Below are 20154 nucleotides of genomic sequence, written 5' to 3'. Positions count from 1 at the left end.
ACCTCAATGCCAACTCACTACTAGACCCACTGCAATCTGGATTTCGGCCTGCCCACTCAACCGAAACGGCTCTCACAAAAGTGGTCAATGACCTTGCCTTAGCTAAAGCTGAAGGTAAATACACCATTCTCCTCCTCCTTGACCTTTCAGCAGCTTTTGATACAGTAGATCATCCCCTACTCCTCCAGTCCCTCCAATCCATGGGCATTCACGATCTCGCCCTGACCTGGCTTTCATCCTACCTCTCCAACCGCTCCTTCACGACCTCCTTCAATGAGTCCTCGTCCACCCCCAACCACCTCTCAGTGGGAGTCCCCCAAGGCTCGGTCCTTGGCCCCCTACTGTTCTCCCTATACACATCCTCCATTGGCAAGGTTATCTCCTCCATGGGTTTTAACTATCATCTGTATGCAGATGACACCCAAATCTATCTCCACACCCCTGACATATCCACCACTACCATGGACAAGGTCTCCTCCTGCCTATCTGCCATCTCCTCCTGGATGTCCGCTAGGTTCCTAAAACTAAATCTAGACAAAACGGAATTTATGATCTTCCCACCCCGGTCATCCCTGGACCTCCCAGATGTGCAGGTCACTGTTAACCACACTACTATTCACCCTACCTCTCAAGCCCGCTGTCTGGGTGTCACCCTGGACTCCGCACTCTCCTTCACTCCCCACATCCAAAACCTCACAAAGTCCTGCAACTTCCACCTTCGTAACATCTGTAAGATTCGCCCTTTCCTGACCCCTGCCACCACCAAACTCCTCATCCATGCCCTCATAATTTCCCGCCTCGACTACTGCAATGCCCTTCTGTCTGGACTCCCTAAGACCCGAATAGCCCCACTGCAGTCCATCATGAATGCGGCTGCCAGAATTATCCACTCCTCCCATCGCTCCACCAGGGCGGCTCCCCTCCGTGAATCCCTCCACTGGCTTCCTATCCAGTCCAGAATCAGATTCAAGATATTGTGTCTGACCTACAAATCCATCCACAAAACCTGTCCAACCTACATTTCTGATCTTACTCAGAGATACACACCAAGCCGCTCACTCCGCTCCTCCAATGAACTTCGCCTGACCGTTCCCTGCATCACCCAGTCCCATGCACGCCTCCAAGACTTCTCAAGAGCCGCTCCGACACTATGGAACTCCCTACCTCCACCCATTAGGGCAGCCCCCTCCTTCAACACCTTCAAGAAGGCCCTCAAAACTCACCTTTTCACTCTTGCCTACCACCCCTCACAATTGCTCTAAACCCACAGCCGAACTCTGGTCCCCTACCTCTCGTGTCCCTACCTCTCCCTCTAGATTGTAAGCCTTTGGGCAGGGTCCTCACTCCTTTTGTGTCCTACCTGATCATGCACCTCTATTACTGTGCACCCATGCTATGCATTTGAGTGAACCTAACTTGCCTAACTCCATGCTCCCATCCAGTGACTGACTAAGCATTACCTTGTACTCATACTGTGCTGTGTGATCTGGTTTTCTTGTATTCCTGTATTGTCATTTTGCTGTTTGTCACCCCTAAATATTGTCTGTAACCTAAATTAATGTCCAGCGCTGCGTAATATGTTGGCGCTTTATAAATACAACAAATAAATAAATAAATAAATAAATATACTGCAGCACCTACCTACCTAATCTATACTGCAGCACCTACCTACTTAATCTATACTGCAGTCACCTACCTATCTATCCTATACTGCAGTCATCTACCTATCTATCCTATACTGCTGTCACCTACCTATCTAACCTATACTGGCACCTACTTATTGAAGCTATACTGCAGTCACCTACCTAAGCTATACTGCAGGTACCTACCTACCTAACCTATACTGCAAGCACTTACCTATCTAACCTATACTGCAGTCACCTACCTATCTATCCTATACTGGCACCTACTTATCTAAGCTATACTGCAGTCACCTACCTATCTAACCTATACTGCAGGCACCTACCAAACCTATGCTGCAGGCACCTACCTACCAAACCTATTCTGCAGGCACCTACCTACCAAACCTATACTGCAAGCACTTACCTATCTAACCTATACAGCAGGCACCTACCTATTTAACCTATACTGCAGTCACCTACCTACCTATCTAACCTATACTGTCACTTACCTATCTAAGCTATACTGCAGTCACCTACCTATCTAAGCTATACTGCAGGCACCTACCTATCTAACCTATACTGCTGGCACCTACCTACCAAACCAATACTGCAGGCACCTACCTATCTAACCTATACTGCAGGCACCTACATAGCTAACCTAAACTGTGGGCACCTATACCTGGCTCCATGGCGGGGAAGGGGGGGGGCGATTTTTACACCCTCGCCCTGGGTGAAATCTAGCCTAGAAACTGCCCTGTGAATACAGCAGCTATCTAGTGATAATTTCTCATAGGTCTCTGCTTGTCAGTTCGGTACAGTTCAGTTTCAGCATGTGGCTGGCTGTAACTAAATGTAGCAAAAGAGGAATTAAACAAAAGATAATGTTATCACCTCTTCAGATGTGGATCATACTGCAGGGAGCTTTCCATTGAAGAAAAAATGCTGTGTTTAACTGTTTGAATGCTGTTCTGCTACAATTTTTTTGTTGTTGTAGTAGGTTGAAAGTGTACCAGAGACTAAAAATAAAAGTTTTATACATACCTGGGGCCTCCTCCAGCCCCATGCGCACACTTCGTTCCCATGCCGCCGTCCTCAGCCTTCTCTGTTGCCGGTACCGGGTCCCGTAACTTCTGCCGGCAAGTCTGCACAAGAGAAGTGCATTTTCTACGTATCTCTCCAGCAACCATCGGTCATTATTGGCCATCTCGGCAGAGTTTCGTCTAGCGTATGTGCAAGGATTAAAGTTCCCCTGAACTGTGTTAAAAGTGTGAAATAAAGCCCATGGTGGACTAGATAACCTTACACTGAAAGCCCTGGCATTACTCGTTCTAGAGGTCCCCCTCGTTCCCTGTCCTAGGTCCTCAGTTTAAGTGAATCCTCAGTGAATAAAGATCCCGTCAAAGAAACAGCTTCCTATTGCCTCATGCGGTTCAGAACTGTGCATGTGCAGTCCCAAACTCGCGCCTGCACAGTTCATTCATTGAACTTCCCGGTGGCTGCAGAGAAGCGGGGTCAGAAAGGACCGGGTACAGGGAATGGAAGCAGAGAAGGATTAAGACGTAATGAGGTCCTTGGCCCTTGAAAAGGTAGTAGATATGGGGCCCCTTTGTGGTCTTTTTGGTAAGCTGAAGTTGAGAGAGGTCAGAGAAGGTGGCTTGTGGGCAGGGATGCTCTTCCGAGTAGCTACCTACCTTGAAAAGTTAATTACAGCATTTGTGGGGATGGGTGAGGGAGGGTTAACTTACCAATGCTGCCGTCTGTTCCAAAGCACTCCAATCACGTTCGACGTTGTGCTCCAAGTCACGTTCCAGTCACTACCACACTTCCTCCAACACTGAAGGAGGAAGCGTGGTAGTGACGTGGAACGTGACTTGGAATGCAACGTGCGACATAGTTGGAGCGCTTTGGGACACACGGCAGCATGGGTAAGTTAACACTCCCTCACCCATCCCCACAACTGCTGTAATTAACGTCTCAATTTCCGAGTAGCTACGAATAGGTAGCTACTTGGAAGAGCATCTCTGATTGTGGCCCCCTTGACCGCCACTAGGTCCCAGCTTAGGTTGCTTGGTGGATGATTCTGCTCTGAATGGGAGGGCGTGAAAATCGTAAAATTTAAAATACATGTAACCACTTACATATAAGATGTATTTTATTTCCAGAGTGAAATGAGCCATAGATTACTGATCTCCAGGGCCAGATTTGTACTCTTTACCGCCCAAGGCCACTGTCACCAGCCGCCCTCCTTCAGTATAGGTAGCGAGATAACCCCCCCCCCTCCCCCTCCCTCCCTTTCCCAACTCCTTTTCAGTATAGGTAGCCAGCTCGCCTCCACACTGCAGCAGCCGTCAGTGTCATTCACATCTCCCTTCATCTCCAGCACAGAAGCTTCCTCTTCCCCTCCGTGTCCATCAACTGACGCTGTGCATCTGTCCCTCCAATCGTTATCTCTCACATTCTGACAGACGCGACAGGTTTTGGACTAGCCCATCTCCTCATGGGGGATTCTCAGGGCTTTCTTTATTTTCAAAAGCACTTAGCGAATGGCAGTTGCTCTGTCCAACTTCCTTCTAAGGATTTGTCCAGCACACTTTTTTGGGAGTGTCTTTATAAACAAAGGCCATGCTGGGAATCCCCCATGATATGGACTAGTTCAAAATCTTTTGGGTCTGTCAGATTTCTACTACCTACTGTAAGTGACAGCAACATGGGAGAAAAGTAATTTATGGCTCATTTTACTCAGGAAGAAAAATACTTATTTGCAAACTGTATTTTAAATTTTACCATTTTTCGCGATAGTGGTCCTTTAAGAGAGCAGTCTGCATTATTCCTATACACATCTTCTGCAGCGCTGTACAGAGTATGTAGTCTTGTCACTAAAGGTGGCCATACACTTATAGATTTGCAGAAGATTCGACCATCAGATAGAATCGCCTGTCAAGTCGAGTCTGACATGAATCTATCTGATGTGTGCCACAAACTAGGAACAGATTTCCAATAGATTTCAGAATGAAATCTATTGGAAATCGATCTAAATGCATTATTGGACCATTAGATCCAATGCAACTCTATGGGCCATCGATCTGCTACCAGCAGCAGATCGACCTAGATTTTGCATCCTGTCAGACAGATCAAATCGATCGAAATCGGCTGCAAATCGATCGAATGGGGAATTTGATAGAATTAATTTCTACAGATTCGATCGATCGATGGCTGAAATCGACCAGTGTATGGGCCCCTTAACTGTCCATCAGAGGTACTCACAATCTACCATAGTCACATGGCTATTGTAGTCTAGGGCCAATTTATGGGCAGGCCAATTTATGGGCAAGCCAATTAACTTATCTGTATGTTTTGGGAGGAAAAAGGAGAGCTTGGAGGAAACCCATGCAGACCCGGGAATAATGCCTGGTACACAACAAAAGATTTTCTGGCAGATTGATTATTTCCAACATGTCCGATCTGATTTGCGATCATTTTCGATTATTTTTCGATCGATTTCTGTTCACTTCTATCAGAAATCAGATTGGACATGTTGGAAATAATCGATCTGATGGTAAATCTACCAGAAAAACTCAGTGTGTACCAAGCATAACATCCAAACTCTGTGCAGATAGAGCCCTGGCTGGGATTCAAACTAGAGACCCATGGCTGCAAGGCAAGAGTACGAACCACTATGCCACTTTGCATGAGAGAGAATGAATAGGTAGTCCCCGGTTAAAGAAAATCTGTAATGAAAAAAACTTTCCCTAGGGGGTACTCACCTCGGGTGGAGGAAGCCTCCGGATCCTATTGAGGCTTCCCCGTCCTCCTCGGTCCCACGGTGGCGTAGAAAATCCTCCCGGAGCGGCAGTGATGTAAATATTTACCTCTTGGTTCCAGCGCAGGCGCAGTATCCGCTCTCTGCACTGAGATAGGTGAAAATAGCCGATATCCGTCGGGCCGCTCTACTGCGCAGGCGCAAGTCTTCTGCGCCTGTGAAGTAGAGCGGACCCGAAGGAGATCGGCTATTTTCGCCTATCTCCGTCAGAAGAGCCGCAACAGCGCCCCGCTGGAGCCCGAAAAGGTAAATATTGCACAGGCTGTCGGATTTGTCGCCTGTGCGTTCCGTGGGCTGCAGCGAGACCGCCTTGGGACACAGGAGGACGGGGGAAGCCTCAATAGGGTCCAGAGGCTTCCCCCTCGCGAGGTGAGTACCACCCAGGGGAACTTTTTTCAGTACAGGTTTTCTTTAACCAACGAGATAGGGACTGTAGGTTTGTTCTTAACCTGAATCTGTTCTTAAGTCGGGAAAAAATTGTGCCATCTCTGTCCCCTGTACCTCCTCTGTGCCCCCCTGTGCCTCCAGTGTCCCCCTCTGTATCACCTCTGCACCTGTTTATACAAGTTTCAAAGCCATTTTTTCTTTGAATTTTTTAAAATCGATTTTCTCAAAAACTACAAGTCCAATTTGAAAAAAAAAACAAAAACGGTGGGTCATTTGTAAGTTGGGGACTACCTGTATTAGGAAGAGGTTCCTTCTCCTGAAAACAATGCTAGGTGCCTCGAAGGGTGAAGGTGGGCTAGATGGGGTTCCTCAGGGCAGTAGACGGACCATTGGTGAAATCAAAGGTGTTGAATTTTACATTTCAGAAGTGTAATGATTTCTAAATGCGATTACTAAATACATTCAAAACCTGAGGCAAGATAAAATGATAGGTTACCCCAATGATATAACGTTTCACTCCCATCGCTTCTGCTCTTTCAATAATTCCATCGTTGTTGTCAGTGGCATCTCCATCTGACAGCAGCACAAGAATCTTCTTAGCTTTGGGCCGGTTCCCAGCTTCTTCTGTGAAAATCTTGTTCCTGCCAGGAAACCGGAAGATAGCATCAGTTACATAGCGCATGTAGTGCGAAGTCATTGTCCTGTACAGTCTATTCAGCAAAAACTCAGTGGCACAGAGTCAGGGGCGTAACAATAGACCCTGCAAGGGATGCAGCTACAGGGGGGCCCCATGGCGGGAGAATATTTTTTCCCTGTCCTGAGAGACTTGACAACTAAGGGCACGGGAATAAAATGCTTTCTGCACAATTGTTCTAATGACTGCATCTACTCAGCCACTGATAAGGAATCATACAAAGTTTTGCAGACAAAGATGTGTAGACAGTCCCTATTCAGTGTGCAGCAGGGTCTTGTGTACAACACCCAGACCCCCCCCCCCTCCCCCTCCCGAAGTATGCTGTACTGCAGTGATGCTGGAGAAGTCTACAGAGCCAGTTCCGCTCCATCAGAGATGGACAGAGTGTGTGTGTAATAAGTTGAGGCTGGGAGTACACTTGTCTATCGGTTTTATGTATGTGTTTTCTGCACACCATGTGTGTCTGTATGTGTAAGAACATGCACGTTTTATCTCAGAAGCTAATGTAAAATTGATATAGAAAATGCATGCAGTGCTTCACTGCTGTCTGTTTTTATCTACATTCAAGTGTGCACTAGCCAATTGAATAACATTGGTTCTCAGTTTAATTGTGCAGAAAGAGAAGGGGGGAGGAGGCCCCATACAAAGTTGTGCAGGGGGGTCCAGTGATTTCTAGTTATGTCCCTACACAGAGTCAACTTATTACAAGGAGGGTCAGTAATGTGTATGGGGGACATTATAAGAGCCCAGTGATCCTCTTCAGATCTCTTCATGCTTCTGATGGAACCGATCATATAGAGCTGTGACTGAGGAAAGCAAACATGCACACAACCATCATACTCACAGTGTAAAATTGATGCCACGGAAGATTTTACTTCCTTGATCTAACAATTTTATTCCAGCAATAGCTGCTAAGAGGTCATCAGATTTCTGATACTGGTTGAAGTCTAGTTCTGTCTGAGCCTTTCCGGAGAACTGCGCAATGGCAAACTGGAGAGGAAACCAGAGACAGTGGTAAAGTGACTACTGAGAGGGAAAATGGAGTAGAAGAAAGAGGATACAGGAGGGAGGAAAATCAAAGAAGGGATACTGGAGAAAGGGTTTGCAGAGAAGGGTAACACACCAGGGATACTCGAGGGTGGGGAAAAAAGAAAGCATATACTGGAGGGTGGAGCAACACACAGGGGACACTGGAGGGTGGAAAAGCAGATGAGGGATACTGGAGAGTTGAGAAGCAGAGAGAGGTCACTGGAGGGAGAATCAGCTGACACCAGAGCAGAATACAAGGAAAAACTGGAGGGTGGAGCAAAACATGGGTTACTGGAAGGCAAAGAAGAAGGGAAGTGACACAAAGGGGGGGGGGGGGGGGGATAAGCAGGACACGGGATACTAGTGGGTGGAAAAGCTGAGAGGCGATACTGCGGGTGGTGCAAGACACAGGGGATACAAGAGGATGGAGAAGCAGAGATGTAATACTGGGGGTGGAACAGGACACAGAGGATACTGGAGGGTGGAGGAGCAGAGAGGTGATACTGGAGGGTGGAGCAGCAGGGAGGTGATACTGGGGGTGGAGCAGCCCACAGGGGATACAAGAGGGTGGAGAAGCAGAGATGTAATACTGGGGGTGGAACAGGACACAGAGGATACTGGAGGGTGGAGCAGCAGGGAGATGGAGCAGGACACAGGGGATACAAGAGGGTGGAGAAGCAGAGAGGTGATGCTGGGTGATGGAGCAGGACATGGGTTACTAGAGGGTGGAAAAGCAGAGACATAATAATGGGGGTGGAGCAGGACACAGAGGATACTGGAGGGTGGAGCAGCAGGGAGGTGATACTGGGTGATGGAGCAGGACATGGGATACTAGAGGATGGAGAAGCAGAGATGTAATACTGGGGGTGGAGCAGGACACAGAGGATACTGGAGGGTGGAGGAGCAGAGAGGTGATACTGGAGGGTGGAGCAGCAGGGAGGTGATACTGGGGGTGGAGCAGCCCACAGGGGATACAAGAGGGTGGAGAAGCTGAGATGTAATACTGGGGGTGGAACAGGACACAGAGGATACTGGAGGGTGGAGCAGCAGGGAGGTGGAGCAGAACACAGGGGATACAAGAGGGTGGAGAAGCAGAGAGGTGATGCTGGGTGATGGAGAAGGACATGGGATACTAGAGGGTGGAGAAGCAGACAGGCAATACTGGAGGGACTAGCAGCAGAAAGGAGATACTGGAGGGAGTAGCAGCAGAATGCAGATACTGGAGGGACTAGCACCAGAATGGAGATACTGGAGGGACTAGCAGCAGAATGGAGATACTGGAGGGACTAGCAGCAGAAAGGAGATGCTGGAGGGACTAGCAGCAGAAAGGAGATACTGGAGGGAGTAGCAGCAGAATGGAGATACTGGAGGGACTAGCAGCAGAATGGAGATACTGGAGGGACTAGCAGCAGAAAGGAGATACTGGAGGGACTAGCAGCAGAATGGAGATACTGGAGGGACTAGCAGCAGAAAGGAGATACTGGAGGGAGTAGCAGCAGAATGGAGATACTGGAGGGACGAGCAGCAGAAAAAAAAAAAAAGAAAAGGTTGACTGTATAGGACTCCTAAAGGATGAGGGTGGGAACTCAATGGTGGATGACCAAGGTAAGGCAGAGTTATTAAATGCTTTCTTTGCTCCTGTCTTCACAAAGGAAACAGCACTGTTGCAAATTACAGAGGCAGAAGAGTCTCAATCTTCTAACTGTAATATTAAATACTTAACGCAGGAAGAAGTGAAGGCAAGACTAAATAAATTAAAAATAGACAAGGCACCTGGCCCGGATGGCATGCATCCTCGGGTCCTAAGGGAATTAAGTTCAGTTATAGCTAAACCCCTTTATCTTATCTTTTGTGACTCTCTGTAGAGACCTATGACCTAGTCTTGCAACTGGCAGAGTCCCAGTGGATTGGCTTACAGCCCACGTTTTCCTAATATTTAAGAAGGGCAAAAAAATCAGATCCAGGAAATTATAGACCTGTAAGCTTAACATCAGTTGTATGCAAACTATTTGAGGGGTTACTAAGAGATACTATACATGACTTCATAGTAGAAAATCTTATTTCTCAGCATCAACATGGGTTTACTAAAGACAGGTCCTGTTTGACTAACATGCTCAGCTTTTATGAGGTATTGAATGCTAATATGGATATTGGGAATGCTGTAGATGTAATATACTTGGACTTTGCAAAGGCCTTCGACACTGTTCCCCACAAAAGTCTGGTGCAAAAGTTGAGGATGCAAGGACTGGGGAAGAGTCTGTGTGCATGGATAGGGAACTGGCTAATGGACAGAAAACAAAGAGTTGTGGTCAATGGATCGTACTCAAAATGGGAGACTGTTAGCAGTGGTGTCCCACAGGGGTCTGTACTGGGTCCAGTGCTCTTCAATTTATTTATTAATGACCTAGTAGATGCAGTAGTGAGCAATGTTGCTATTTTTGCAGATGATACAAAATTGTGCAGAATCATCAACTCTCAGGAAGATAGTGTCATATTGTAACAGGATCTGGATAGGATGGCTATATGGGCACATACATGGTAGATGAAATTCAATGTTGAAAAATGTAAAGTCATGCATTTTGGTCGTAACCAGTGGTCTAGCACCATACAAAATAAATGGGATACAGTTGGGGACATCAAACTTGGAGAAGGACTTAGGAGTACTCATCGACAACAAGTTAAATAATCGTACTCAATGCCAAGCCGCTGCAGCTGAAGCTAACAAAATTTTGGGATGCATTAAAAGGGAAATAAAAACTCGAGATGCTAGCATAATATTGCCCCTGTTTAACTCTCTAGTAAGGCCACATCTGGAATATGGAATTCAGTTCTGGGCACCACATTACAAAAAAGATATTGCAGTTTTAGAGCAGGTGCAGAGACGAGCAACAAAATTGATACGTGGGAAGGAAGGTCTCGCTTACCAAGAAAGGTTAGATAAACTGGGTTTATTTAGTCTAGAGAAAAGACGCCTTAGAGGAGATCTAATTAACATGTATAAATACATCAGAGGGCAATATAATAGCTTGGCGAATGAGCTTTTTGTCCCTAGGCCTTCTCAAAGGACTAGAGGACATGATCTGCGCATGGAGGAAAAACGTTTTAGCCCTTTATTTAGGAAAGGGTTCTTTACAGTAAGAGTGATTAAGATGTGGAATGCATTGCAACAGGAAGTCGTTATGGCAAACTCTATACCTGCATTTAAAGGGGGCTTAGATGCTTTCCTTGCATTGAAAGACATCCATGGCTACAATTACTAGGTAATGCCTAATGATGTTGATCCAGGGATTTTATCTGATTGCCATCTGGAGTCGGGAAGGAATTTTTCCCTTTTGGGGCTAATTGGACCATGCCTTGTAAGGGTTTTTTCGCCTTCCTCTGGATCAACAGGGATATGTGAGGGAGCAGGCTGGAGTTGTACTTTGTACTGGTTGAACTCAATGGACGTATGTCTTTTTTCAACCAAAATAACTATGTAACTATGTAACAGAAAGGAGATACTGGAGGGAATAGTAGCAGAAAGGAGATACTGGAGGGAGTAGCAACAGAATGGAGATACTGGAGGGACTAGCAGCAGAATGGAGATACTGGAGGGACTAGCAGCAGAATGGAGATACTGGAGGGACTAGCAGCAAAATGGAGATACTGGAGGGATTAGCAGCAGAATGGAGATACTGGAGGGATTAGCAGCAGAATGGAGATACTGGAGGGACTAGCAGCAGAATGGAGATACTGGAGGGACTAGCAGCAGAATGGAGATACTGGAGGGACTAGCAGCAGAATGGAGATACTGGAGGGACTAGCAGCAGAATAGAGATACTGGAGGGACTAGCAGCAGAATAGAGATACTGGAGGGACTAGCAGCAGAATAGAGATACTGGAGGGACTAGCAGCAGAATAGAGATACTGGAGGGACTAGCAGCAGAATGGCGATACTGGAGGGACTAGCAGCAGAAAGGAGATACTGGAGGAACTAGCAGCAGAAAGGAGATACTGGAGGGACTAGCAGCAGAATGGAGATATTGGAGGGACTAGCAGCAGAAAGGAGATACTGGAGAGACTAGCAGCAGAATGGAGATATTGGAGGGACTAGCAGCAGAATGGAGATACTGGAAGAACTAGCAGCAGAATAGAGATACTGGAGGGACTAGCAGCAGAATGGCGATACTGGAGGGACTAGCAGCAGAATGGCGATACTGGAGGGACTAGCAGCAGAAAGGAGATACTGGAGGGACTAGCAGCAGAAAGGAGATACTGGAGTAACTAGCAGCAGAATGGAGATATTGGAGGGACTAGCAGCAGAAAGGAGATACTGGAGAGACTAGCAGCAGAATGGAGATATTGGAGGGACTAGCAGCAGAATGGAGATACTGGAGGGAGTAGCAACAGAATGGAGATACTGGAGGGACTAGCAGCAGAATGGAGATACTGGAGGGACTAGCAGCAGAATGGAGATACTGGAGGGACTAGCAGCAGAATGGAGATACTGGAGGGATTAGCAGCAGAATGGAGATACTGGAGGGACTAGCAGCAGAATGGAGATACTGGAGGGACTAGCAGCAGAATAGAGATACTGGAGGGACTAGCAGCAGAATAGAGATACTGGAGGGACTAGCAGCAGAATAGAGATACTGGAGGGACTAGCAGCAGAATAGAGATACTGGAGGGACTAGCAGCAGAATAGAGATACTGGAGGGACTAGCAGCAGAATGGCGATACTGGAGGAACTAGCAGCAGAAAGGAGATACTGGAGGGACTAGCAGCAGAAAGGAGATACTGGAGGGACTAGCAGCAGAATGGAGATATTGGAGGGACTAGCAGCAGAAAGGAGATACTGGAGAGACTAGCAGCAGAATGGAGATTTTGGAGGGACTAGCAGCAGAATGGAGATACTGGAGGGACTAGCAGCAGAATAGAGATACTGGAGGGACTAGCAGCAGAATGGCGATACTGGAGGGACTAGCAGCAGAAAGGAGATACTGGAGGGACTAGCAGCAGAAAGGAGATACTGGAGGGACTAGCAGCAGAATGGAGATATTGGAGGGACTAGCAGCAGAAAGGAGATACTGGAGAGACTAGCAGCAGAATGGAGATATTGGAGGGACTAGCAGCAGAATGGAGATACTGGAGGGACTAGCAGCAGAATGGAGATACTGGAGGGACTAGCAGCAGAAAAGAGATACTGGGGGTGGAGCAGCAAAAAAGAGATACTGGAGGTTGGAGCAGCAGAAAGGAGATACTGGAGCAGCAGAAAGCAGATACTGCAGAAAGGGTCGCTGGATAATGAACAGCATAGAAGGCAGGCCGAGGAGGGGTTTAGAGAGATAGTGGAACAAGGAGCAGTACAGACTCTTCCTCCTCACAGGCAAACAGATACCTCCTTACATTCATTGTGGTGTTCTTCAGACTCTGAATGGCATTTTTCAGGAATGTTTTTATGCTCTTGAGCTCACGTTCCCCAGTACTTGAAGAGCCATCAAACAGGAAGCACAGGTCCACCTCGTCCTTTTGGCAATCTGCAAGAAGAAATTCCAGAAATATGGATCGTCTGGACTTACATATATCTACAGCCAAGCAACTTTTGGAGTCTCTTTTGGGTGGGCAGTTGGAGGAGCAACCTTTCACTGTTAGAAGGTGACAGGAGAATTCCTCATGGGCTGGTTGAGGTAGGATTCGTCTATGGGTAGGTAATAAGTACTGGAAGGAGTCTTCCCAATTAACTTGTGTAAAATACACTAGTCTACAGAGGAATAATGGACAAGTCAGGCAATTTTGGTTGTAGAAACTGTATTTCTCTAATTATAGTGGAAGAACATTTGTATATCAAGTGATTAATTGTCTTCTCAAAAGTAGGTGGAGATGCTTCTATTAACAGATCTATGCTATTAGAGAAACTCTAGTTTTCAGGCTGGTGGGAGGAGCGGTATACTTGTAGTAGCTGATTTAGGAGTTGATTTAGTTGTGAAAACGTAGAGAGGAGTTTTATATCACAAGTTAGGCGGAGGAGCTATCATACTTAGTATAAATAGTTTGACGAGTTGCCCCTCTCTCACCTTGATATCCCGGGCGGAGTTTCTGAGAAGGTGTCAGGGTGGAGTCTATGGTGTAGCATGCTCCATTCCTGTATTGCAGTTGGTCACAATCATGAGGGTCGTCGGATCCACAAACCTGGTAGAGGAGGTCACAGTTGGAGATGATAAAAAAATTATTTAAATTAATTAAAAATAATTTCAGCTTAGGCGCAAATGTCATGGAAACTTTATAGAGCCAAATTCTAATAATTTCAGCTTGGGTGCAAATTTCATGGAAACTTTATAAAGTCTGCAATTTGGTCAAACTAGATCGTGAGAAAATGCCTTTGATTGGCCTAATTCAAAGCTACATACAATTTGCATGTAAGTCTGGCATTATTGGCATGTCCTTGACCACAGTGTATGTGAATATCACAATGCCTCTATAAAGTGCAATGATAATATATAGTGATAATATACAGACGCCTCTTGCCAATATGTCTATCTATATACTTACAATGGCGCGGCCAGACTCTGACTCTGCCTCCAGCATCATTCCAACATGACTAGTGCTGGTCTTATCTAGAATAAAATAAAAGGTCATAAAAGAGGAAGTTCAGTCAGATGATGTAATAAGGTGGATCCTGTTGGAATATTCATCAATGAGGCATTCCACAGAGTTCTCTTACCTGGAAGTGAGATGATGTCACATGTTCCACTGATGACACCACAGGAGTATATCAGCCCCAAGCCTGGATCACTAACCAGGATTCTGAGGAGACAAGAAGACCATATAAGGGATGAGTGACAAACAATTGTCCACACACTTACTGACTTGGTCTTATGCACTTCTCAACAATAGTAGCCTGTCTGAGATACATTACCAGGAAAGAAAATGGTATAAGCTACTTAATAAGAAGCTTTCAAAGGAGCAACGGTCAACTATTTTCACAATCACGTAGTTGCAGGAGCAAAAAATCTTTATATTCCAAAACATTTGGTATAGAACCCCCAACATTCTACACAAATTCTGCTCAACATACCAGGTAAATGCTGGAGATGAGACAATACCAATTGCTCCTTCCTACATCTGACATGGTCTTGCCATTGCATTAGACCTAATTGGAATGAGGTCCACAATCTGATACAGAAGATAACAGATCAGAGAGTACCTTTTGAACCAGATATGTTCCTACTCCATGATTCCACTTGCAGACCGAAGGTATACAAAAACTCTGTCCTCCCACACTTAACCACTAAAGCACTAATCCTCGCCCACTGGAGGACGACTGTCATCCCCACCACCAAACAATGGTTAAATAGAAGAACCTGAAGAAATAATAAACTACACCAATAACTTCATGGCTACATTCTTACATATTTGGTCTAGATGTCAAAACAACGACTGCCTAACAATCCTTACCAGATAACTAAAGGAGAGCACCCAATGATAATAACAATAGATTCTCCTGACTTATTAGGACTGCTTCGATCTTAATGTATTGTACATATTATTTCAATGTTAAATCACAATGTGTTTTTCATAGGTTCCCATTGAGACTCTGCTACAGATCTACAGCGGGGGTCGGCTGTATGGCTGATATTGTGGTGAGACCCCTCTAACAGTGTGATGTCAGCACCTAGGTCCTGACAGTTTACCTACTGTGAACCTTGTTGCATTGTGGGTAATAACTGTTTCCAATTGTCAAGCAACCAGTATTTCCCTCTGTGCATGTGTATATCTTTAAAAAACAAAACACCTAGCCTATATAGTAATGTTAGGGTGTGTGGTTATAGATTATGGCAGTTGGTGCTGTCTAGTTTTTTTCTTGTCTGCCAGTAGTAAAGATGATGACGTGCAGGCTGATTGCGGATCAAACACTATGAACAAATTACATGGCAAAAATCAATCATTTCTTGATTTATTTTTTATTTTTTAACATCTCACATTGCAATGTATTGATTTTTATTTTTCCCCTTTTCAGTTAGGCCAGTTTCAATCTGTATATTGGCTGCAGTGGTGCAGGGGGCCGCACCGCCAAAAACAGTCCTAACATGGTAATCCCCGTCTGGCAGCCGGTCAAGCAGGAAGTGACGCTCATTTCCTGTGCCCAAAGCGTTCACATGCACAGAAGAGTAATCCTAAAATACACTTCCGCGCATGCGTGACGCGTAAAACTGGCGTCAGTCATTAAGGGCCCTTTTCCACTAGCAATCGCAAATCACAAACGCCAGCGATTGCGATTTTTCATTAATTCTGTTATGCGATTTTCATTTGCATTGCATTATCACTGTAAAAATCGCTCCAGAAAGCGATTGCGATTTCCAAATCGAATCACTGTAGTGGAAAATACTTGTTGTGATTTCTATGATAAAGTAACAACCCTAGCGATTTAAAAATCACTAGCGATTTGCGATTCAGCAATCGCAATCGCTCTAGTGGAAAAGGGCCCTTAAAAACCACTCACGTTGCCATAGACTTACATGACTCGGTTTGCCGCATTAGATAGGGTACTTTTGACGCACTGCAGGCAATGTGATATGCCCCATAGACTTACATTGCCCTAGCGATAGGCTGCGGTAAAATGCTGCACTTGTGTGAAACGGCCCCCCAAGTTCCTCTTTAAAACGTTCCTTATGTATATTTCCCTTGAGAAAAATGAAACTGCTATAAACAGTACACTTGATCTATGGCAATCTGAATGTAATTGTTCTATATCAACAACTTGCAATTGCTGTATTTTCTCACTTAGGCGATTAGCGCCCGTTTACCACTAATCGCCGCACTGCAACATTACCTATATGGCAGTGATCTCACTGCTGCGATTGCCGCCGATCACGGGTGATACGAGATTAGCGGCAATCACAAAACGCGTTGCTTGCAGCATTTTTCCATGATTCTGGAGCTATTGCGATACAGTGCTTAAAAAAAAAGGGCCGATTGCGATCGCTTAAGAATCATGAGTGTGTACAGTGATTTTACAGCACTAATATCACCCATGCAAAGCGCGTTTTGCGACCTCAAGTGAGAACGGGCCCTTAATCAATAAACGTTATTGAAAAAGACAATTGGCCAGTGCCACAACTTCCAGAGACACCTCCTGAGTTGGCATAATGCTAACAAACGTACAGGTCATTCACTAACTTACAGGTGGACTGTGGGGGCTGGAGTGACCTTCTGTTTCCTCATACCTACTGGTGACTCTAGTGGCGCCCACCCAAATGTGTTTTTATTGACAGTTGTAAGAATATTATTATTGAGCATCAGGCCCGGATTTACCTCACGGGAGCCTATAGGCACAGATGTCCTGGCACCCTAGACTTTGCCCTCCATGAACCTGCAAACATCCACCGAACTGCCACGTGTGTGTGCTGGCTGGCCCAGCTGTCACTTCTCCCTTAGTTCCCTTTACCATTAATAGGTAGCTAAAGGTGCCCCTTAGCATTAGGTAGCCAGAGCTATCCTTGTATTAAGTATCTAAAGGTGTCCCCAAGTATTAGGTAGCTAGAGGTGCCCCCAAGTATTAGGTAGCTAGAGGTGCACCCGACTGAAGGTAGATCTGGTCAGTGGCATGCAGAGACCCGGGTGAGTTACCTCTCATTTACACTCCACTTGGAACTCTGCATATGGAAGGAGGGAGAGAGGCACTTGGGAAGGGGAGTGAGCCGCCTTTATATCACGGCTGAAAGCTGACACATCATTGCTTTCCATCAGATCTGGAGGTGTGTTTAGCTCACACAGGGACAACAATGGATAATTTGCATATGTCAGCAGTGATGCATTGTGGGAGATACCTCGGAGCTCACTCCAACCTGAATTATTGCAAATTCTTTGTTTTAAGAAAGCAATCTCTTTTTGTTTTGTTTTTTGACTAAGGAACAGAACTCGCTCTGATCGAACAGAGATCTGTTAGCTGCCCACAAACCACAGGCCAATTCCTGATGATTTTCAGCACGAAATCTCTTGGGAATTGGCCTTGTGACTGCCCCCCAAATGTTAATATCTCCCCCCTCCCGGTGCCCATGCATTGTAATCTCACCTAGTCAAGAGGCGGATCTTGTAAAAGCCAATATGAACAGCAGGCTTCAGGCAGCAATTCAAGATTAGAAAGGGTGGCATCTGGCAAGTACACAGTATGTTGAAGAGCAGAAGCAGGGTCCGTAGAAAAAAAACCTCTGTCTTCTCTCTCACCATTGTTCTGCTGACTGCATGTGGACAGCCAGATACGGTATTAGGCACAGGTTGAAAAGTTTTTGACTGTCCCTCAGAAGACATTCCTTATTGGATTGTCTGAAGAGAGGGTGAGACCTCCTAGAGCTCCCCAGCTGACAGCATGCTGATAACAGTGAAAGGGCCCTGCCAGATGCACATCTCTGGACATAAAATAGTAAGACATCACTACAGGAGAGGAGGGGTCCAGCCTGACTAAATATTAAAGAGAACCCGAGGTGTGTTTAAAGAATGTTATCTGCATACAGAGGCTGGATCTGCCTATACAGCCCAGCCTCTGTTGCTATCCCAAACCCCACTAAGGTCCCCCTGCACTCTGCAATCCCTCATAAATCACAGCCATGCTGTGAGGCTGTGTTTACATCTGTAGTGTCAGTCTCAGCTGCTCCCCCGCCTCCTCCATAGCTCCGGTCCCTGCCCCCAATCAGCAGGGAGGGAAGGGATGCAGGCGGGGACTGGAGTTCTGCAGGAGGCGGGGAGAGCAGCAGACTGACACTATAGAGATAAACACAGCCAGCTCTGACAAGCTGTTTGTCAGCAGCGTGGCTGTGATTTATGAGGGATTGCAGAGTGCAGGGGGACCTTAGGGGGGTTTGGGATAGCAACAGAGGCTGGGCTGTATAGGCAGATCCAGCCTCTGTATGCAGATAATATTCTTCAAACCCACCTCGGGTTCTCTTTAAACTAAGAAAATACAACTACAGGAACGCAGCAGTTTGTAACCAGTATGCACTAGCAGCACTAAAAAAAAAACTCAAAAAACTTTTGTTCCTGCAAACAATCTGCCTGAGCAGATGTATTGCCTGTATCTGGTGAAGGGGCAGTGAAATAGCTAGCAATTTAATAAATCTTATACATTAAAAGTATTGCACTTACAAACATACATAAAATATGCGCATATCTCTTAAAACAAGTTGTTCAGAATTGAACAGTGAACACTGTGAACACAGTGGTACTGCAGAGGGTTACCTCTTTCCATGGGTGGAGTTGAACTGCTGAACTCGGTAGCCGAAGAATCTACTGCTGTTGAGCGCAGAGAAGCTCCTCCCTGGAGAAACCTCCACATTGTAGGCCAGCAAGACTTCCAGCCCTGAAGAGATGTGTAACAAGAGGTAACAATGAAGATCCAAGGTCACAACAAGAGATGCATCTGTCCAATTTTATGCAGATACTACAAAACTACATAAGAGCTATAGAAAAATCCATCACACATACAGTGGTGTGAAAAACTATTTGCCCCCTTCCTGATTTCTTATTCTTTTGCATGTTTGTCACACTTAAATGTTTCTGCTCATCAAAAATCGTTAACTATTAGTCAAAGATAACCTAATTGAACACAAAATGCAGTTTTAAATGATGGTTTTTATTATTTAGTGAGAAAAAAAAACCCAAATCTACATGGCCCTGTGTGAAAAAGTGATTGCCCCCCCTTGTTAAAAAATAACTTAAAGGGAGTTTATTACACCTGAGTTCAATTTCTGTAGTCACCCCCAGGCCTGATTACTGCCACACCTGTTTCAATCAAGAAATCACTTAAATAGGAGCTATCTGACACAGAGAAGTAGACCAAAAGCACCTCAAAAGCTAGACATCATGCCAAGATCCAAAGAAATTCAGGAACAAATGAGAACAAAAGTACTGTAATTGAAATCTATCAGTCTGGTACAGGTTATAAAGCCATTTCTAAAGCTTTGGGACTCCAGCAAACCACAGTGAGAGCCATTATCCACAAATGGCAAACACATGGAACAGTGATGAACCTTCCCAGGACTGGCCGGCCGACCAAAATTACCCCAAGAGTGCAGAGAAAACTCATCCGAGAGGCCACAAAAGACCCCAGGACAACATCTAAAGAACTGCAGGCCTCACTTGCCTCAATTAAGGTCAGTGTTCACGACTCCACCATAAGAAAGAGACTGGGCAAAAACGGCCTGCATGGAAGCTATCCAAGGCGCAAACCACTTTTAAGCAAAAAGAACATTAAGGCTCGTCTCAATTTTGCTAAAAAAACATCTCAATGATTGCCAAGACTTTTGGGAAAATACCTTGTGGACCGACAAGACAAAAGTTGAACTTTTTGGAAGGTGCGTGTCCCGTTACATCTGGCGTAGAAGTAACACAGCATTTCAGCAGAAGAACATCATACCAACAGTAAAATATGGTGGTGGTAGTGTGATGGTCTGGGGTTGTTTTGCTGCTTCAGGACCTGGAAGGCATGCTGTGATAGATGGAACCATGAATTCTACTGTCTGCCAAAAAATCCTGAAGGAGAATGTCCGGCCAACTGTTCGTCAACTCAAGCTGAAGCGATCTTGGGTGCTGCAGCAGGACAATGACCCAAAACACACCAGCAAATTCAC

At 45.6% G+C, this 20154-nt stretch overlaps 1 protein-coding gene across 1 annotated transcript in view; it reads right to left on the bottom strand.

Annotated features, from left to right (window-relative positions):
• Positions 1-20154, bottom strand: part of ITGAL (integrin subunit alpha L) — a 98407-nt gene that overhangs the window by 50389 nt on the left and 27864 nt on the right. The window contains exons 2-8 of the mRNA XM_068244118.1: positions 18764-18884; positions 14253-14335; positions 14081-14145; positions 13606-13720; positions 12938-13068; positions 7368-7513; positions 6326-6470 (exon numbers count right to left, since the gene is read on the bottom strand). Of these exons, the coding sequence (XP_068100219.1) occupies positions 6326-6470; positions 7368-7513; positions 12938-13068; positions 13606-13720; positions 14081-14145; positions 14253-14335; positions 18764-18884 (806 nt within the window). The remainder of the gene's footprint in view (positions 1-6325; positions 6471-7367; positions 7514-12937; positions 13069-13605; positions 13721-14080; positions 14146-14252; positions 14336-18763; positions 18885-20154) is intronic.

The sequence above is a fragment of the Hyperolius riggenbachi genome, chromosome 7, assembly GCF_040937935.1.
Source record: "Hyperolius riggenbachi isolate aHypRig1 chromosome 7, aHypRig1.pri, whole genome shotgun sequence".
In the NCBI taxonomy this organism is placed as follows: domain Eukaryota; kingdom Metazoa; phylum Chordata; class Amphibia; order Anura; family Hyperoliidae; genus Hyperolius; species Hyperolius riggenbachi.
Note: the sequence above shows the minus strand (reverse complement) of the source record. Positions and strands in the feature narration are given on the sequence as shown.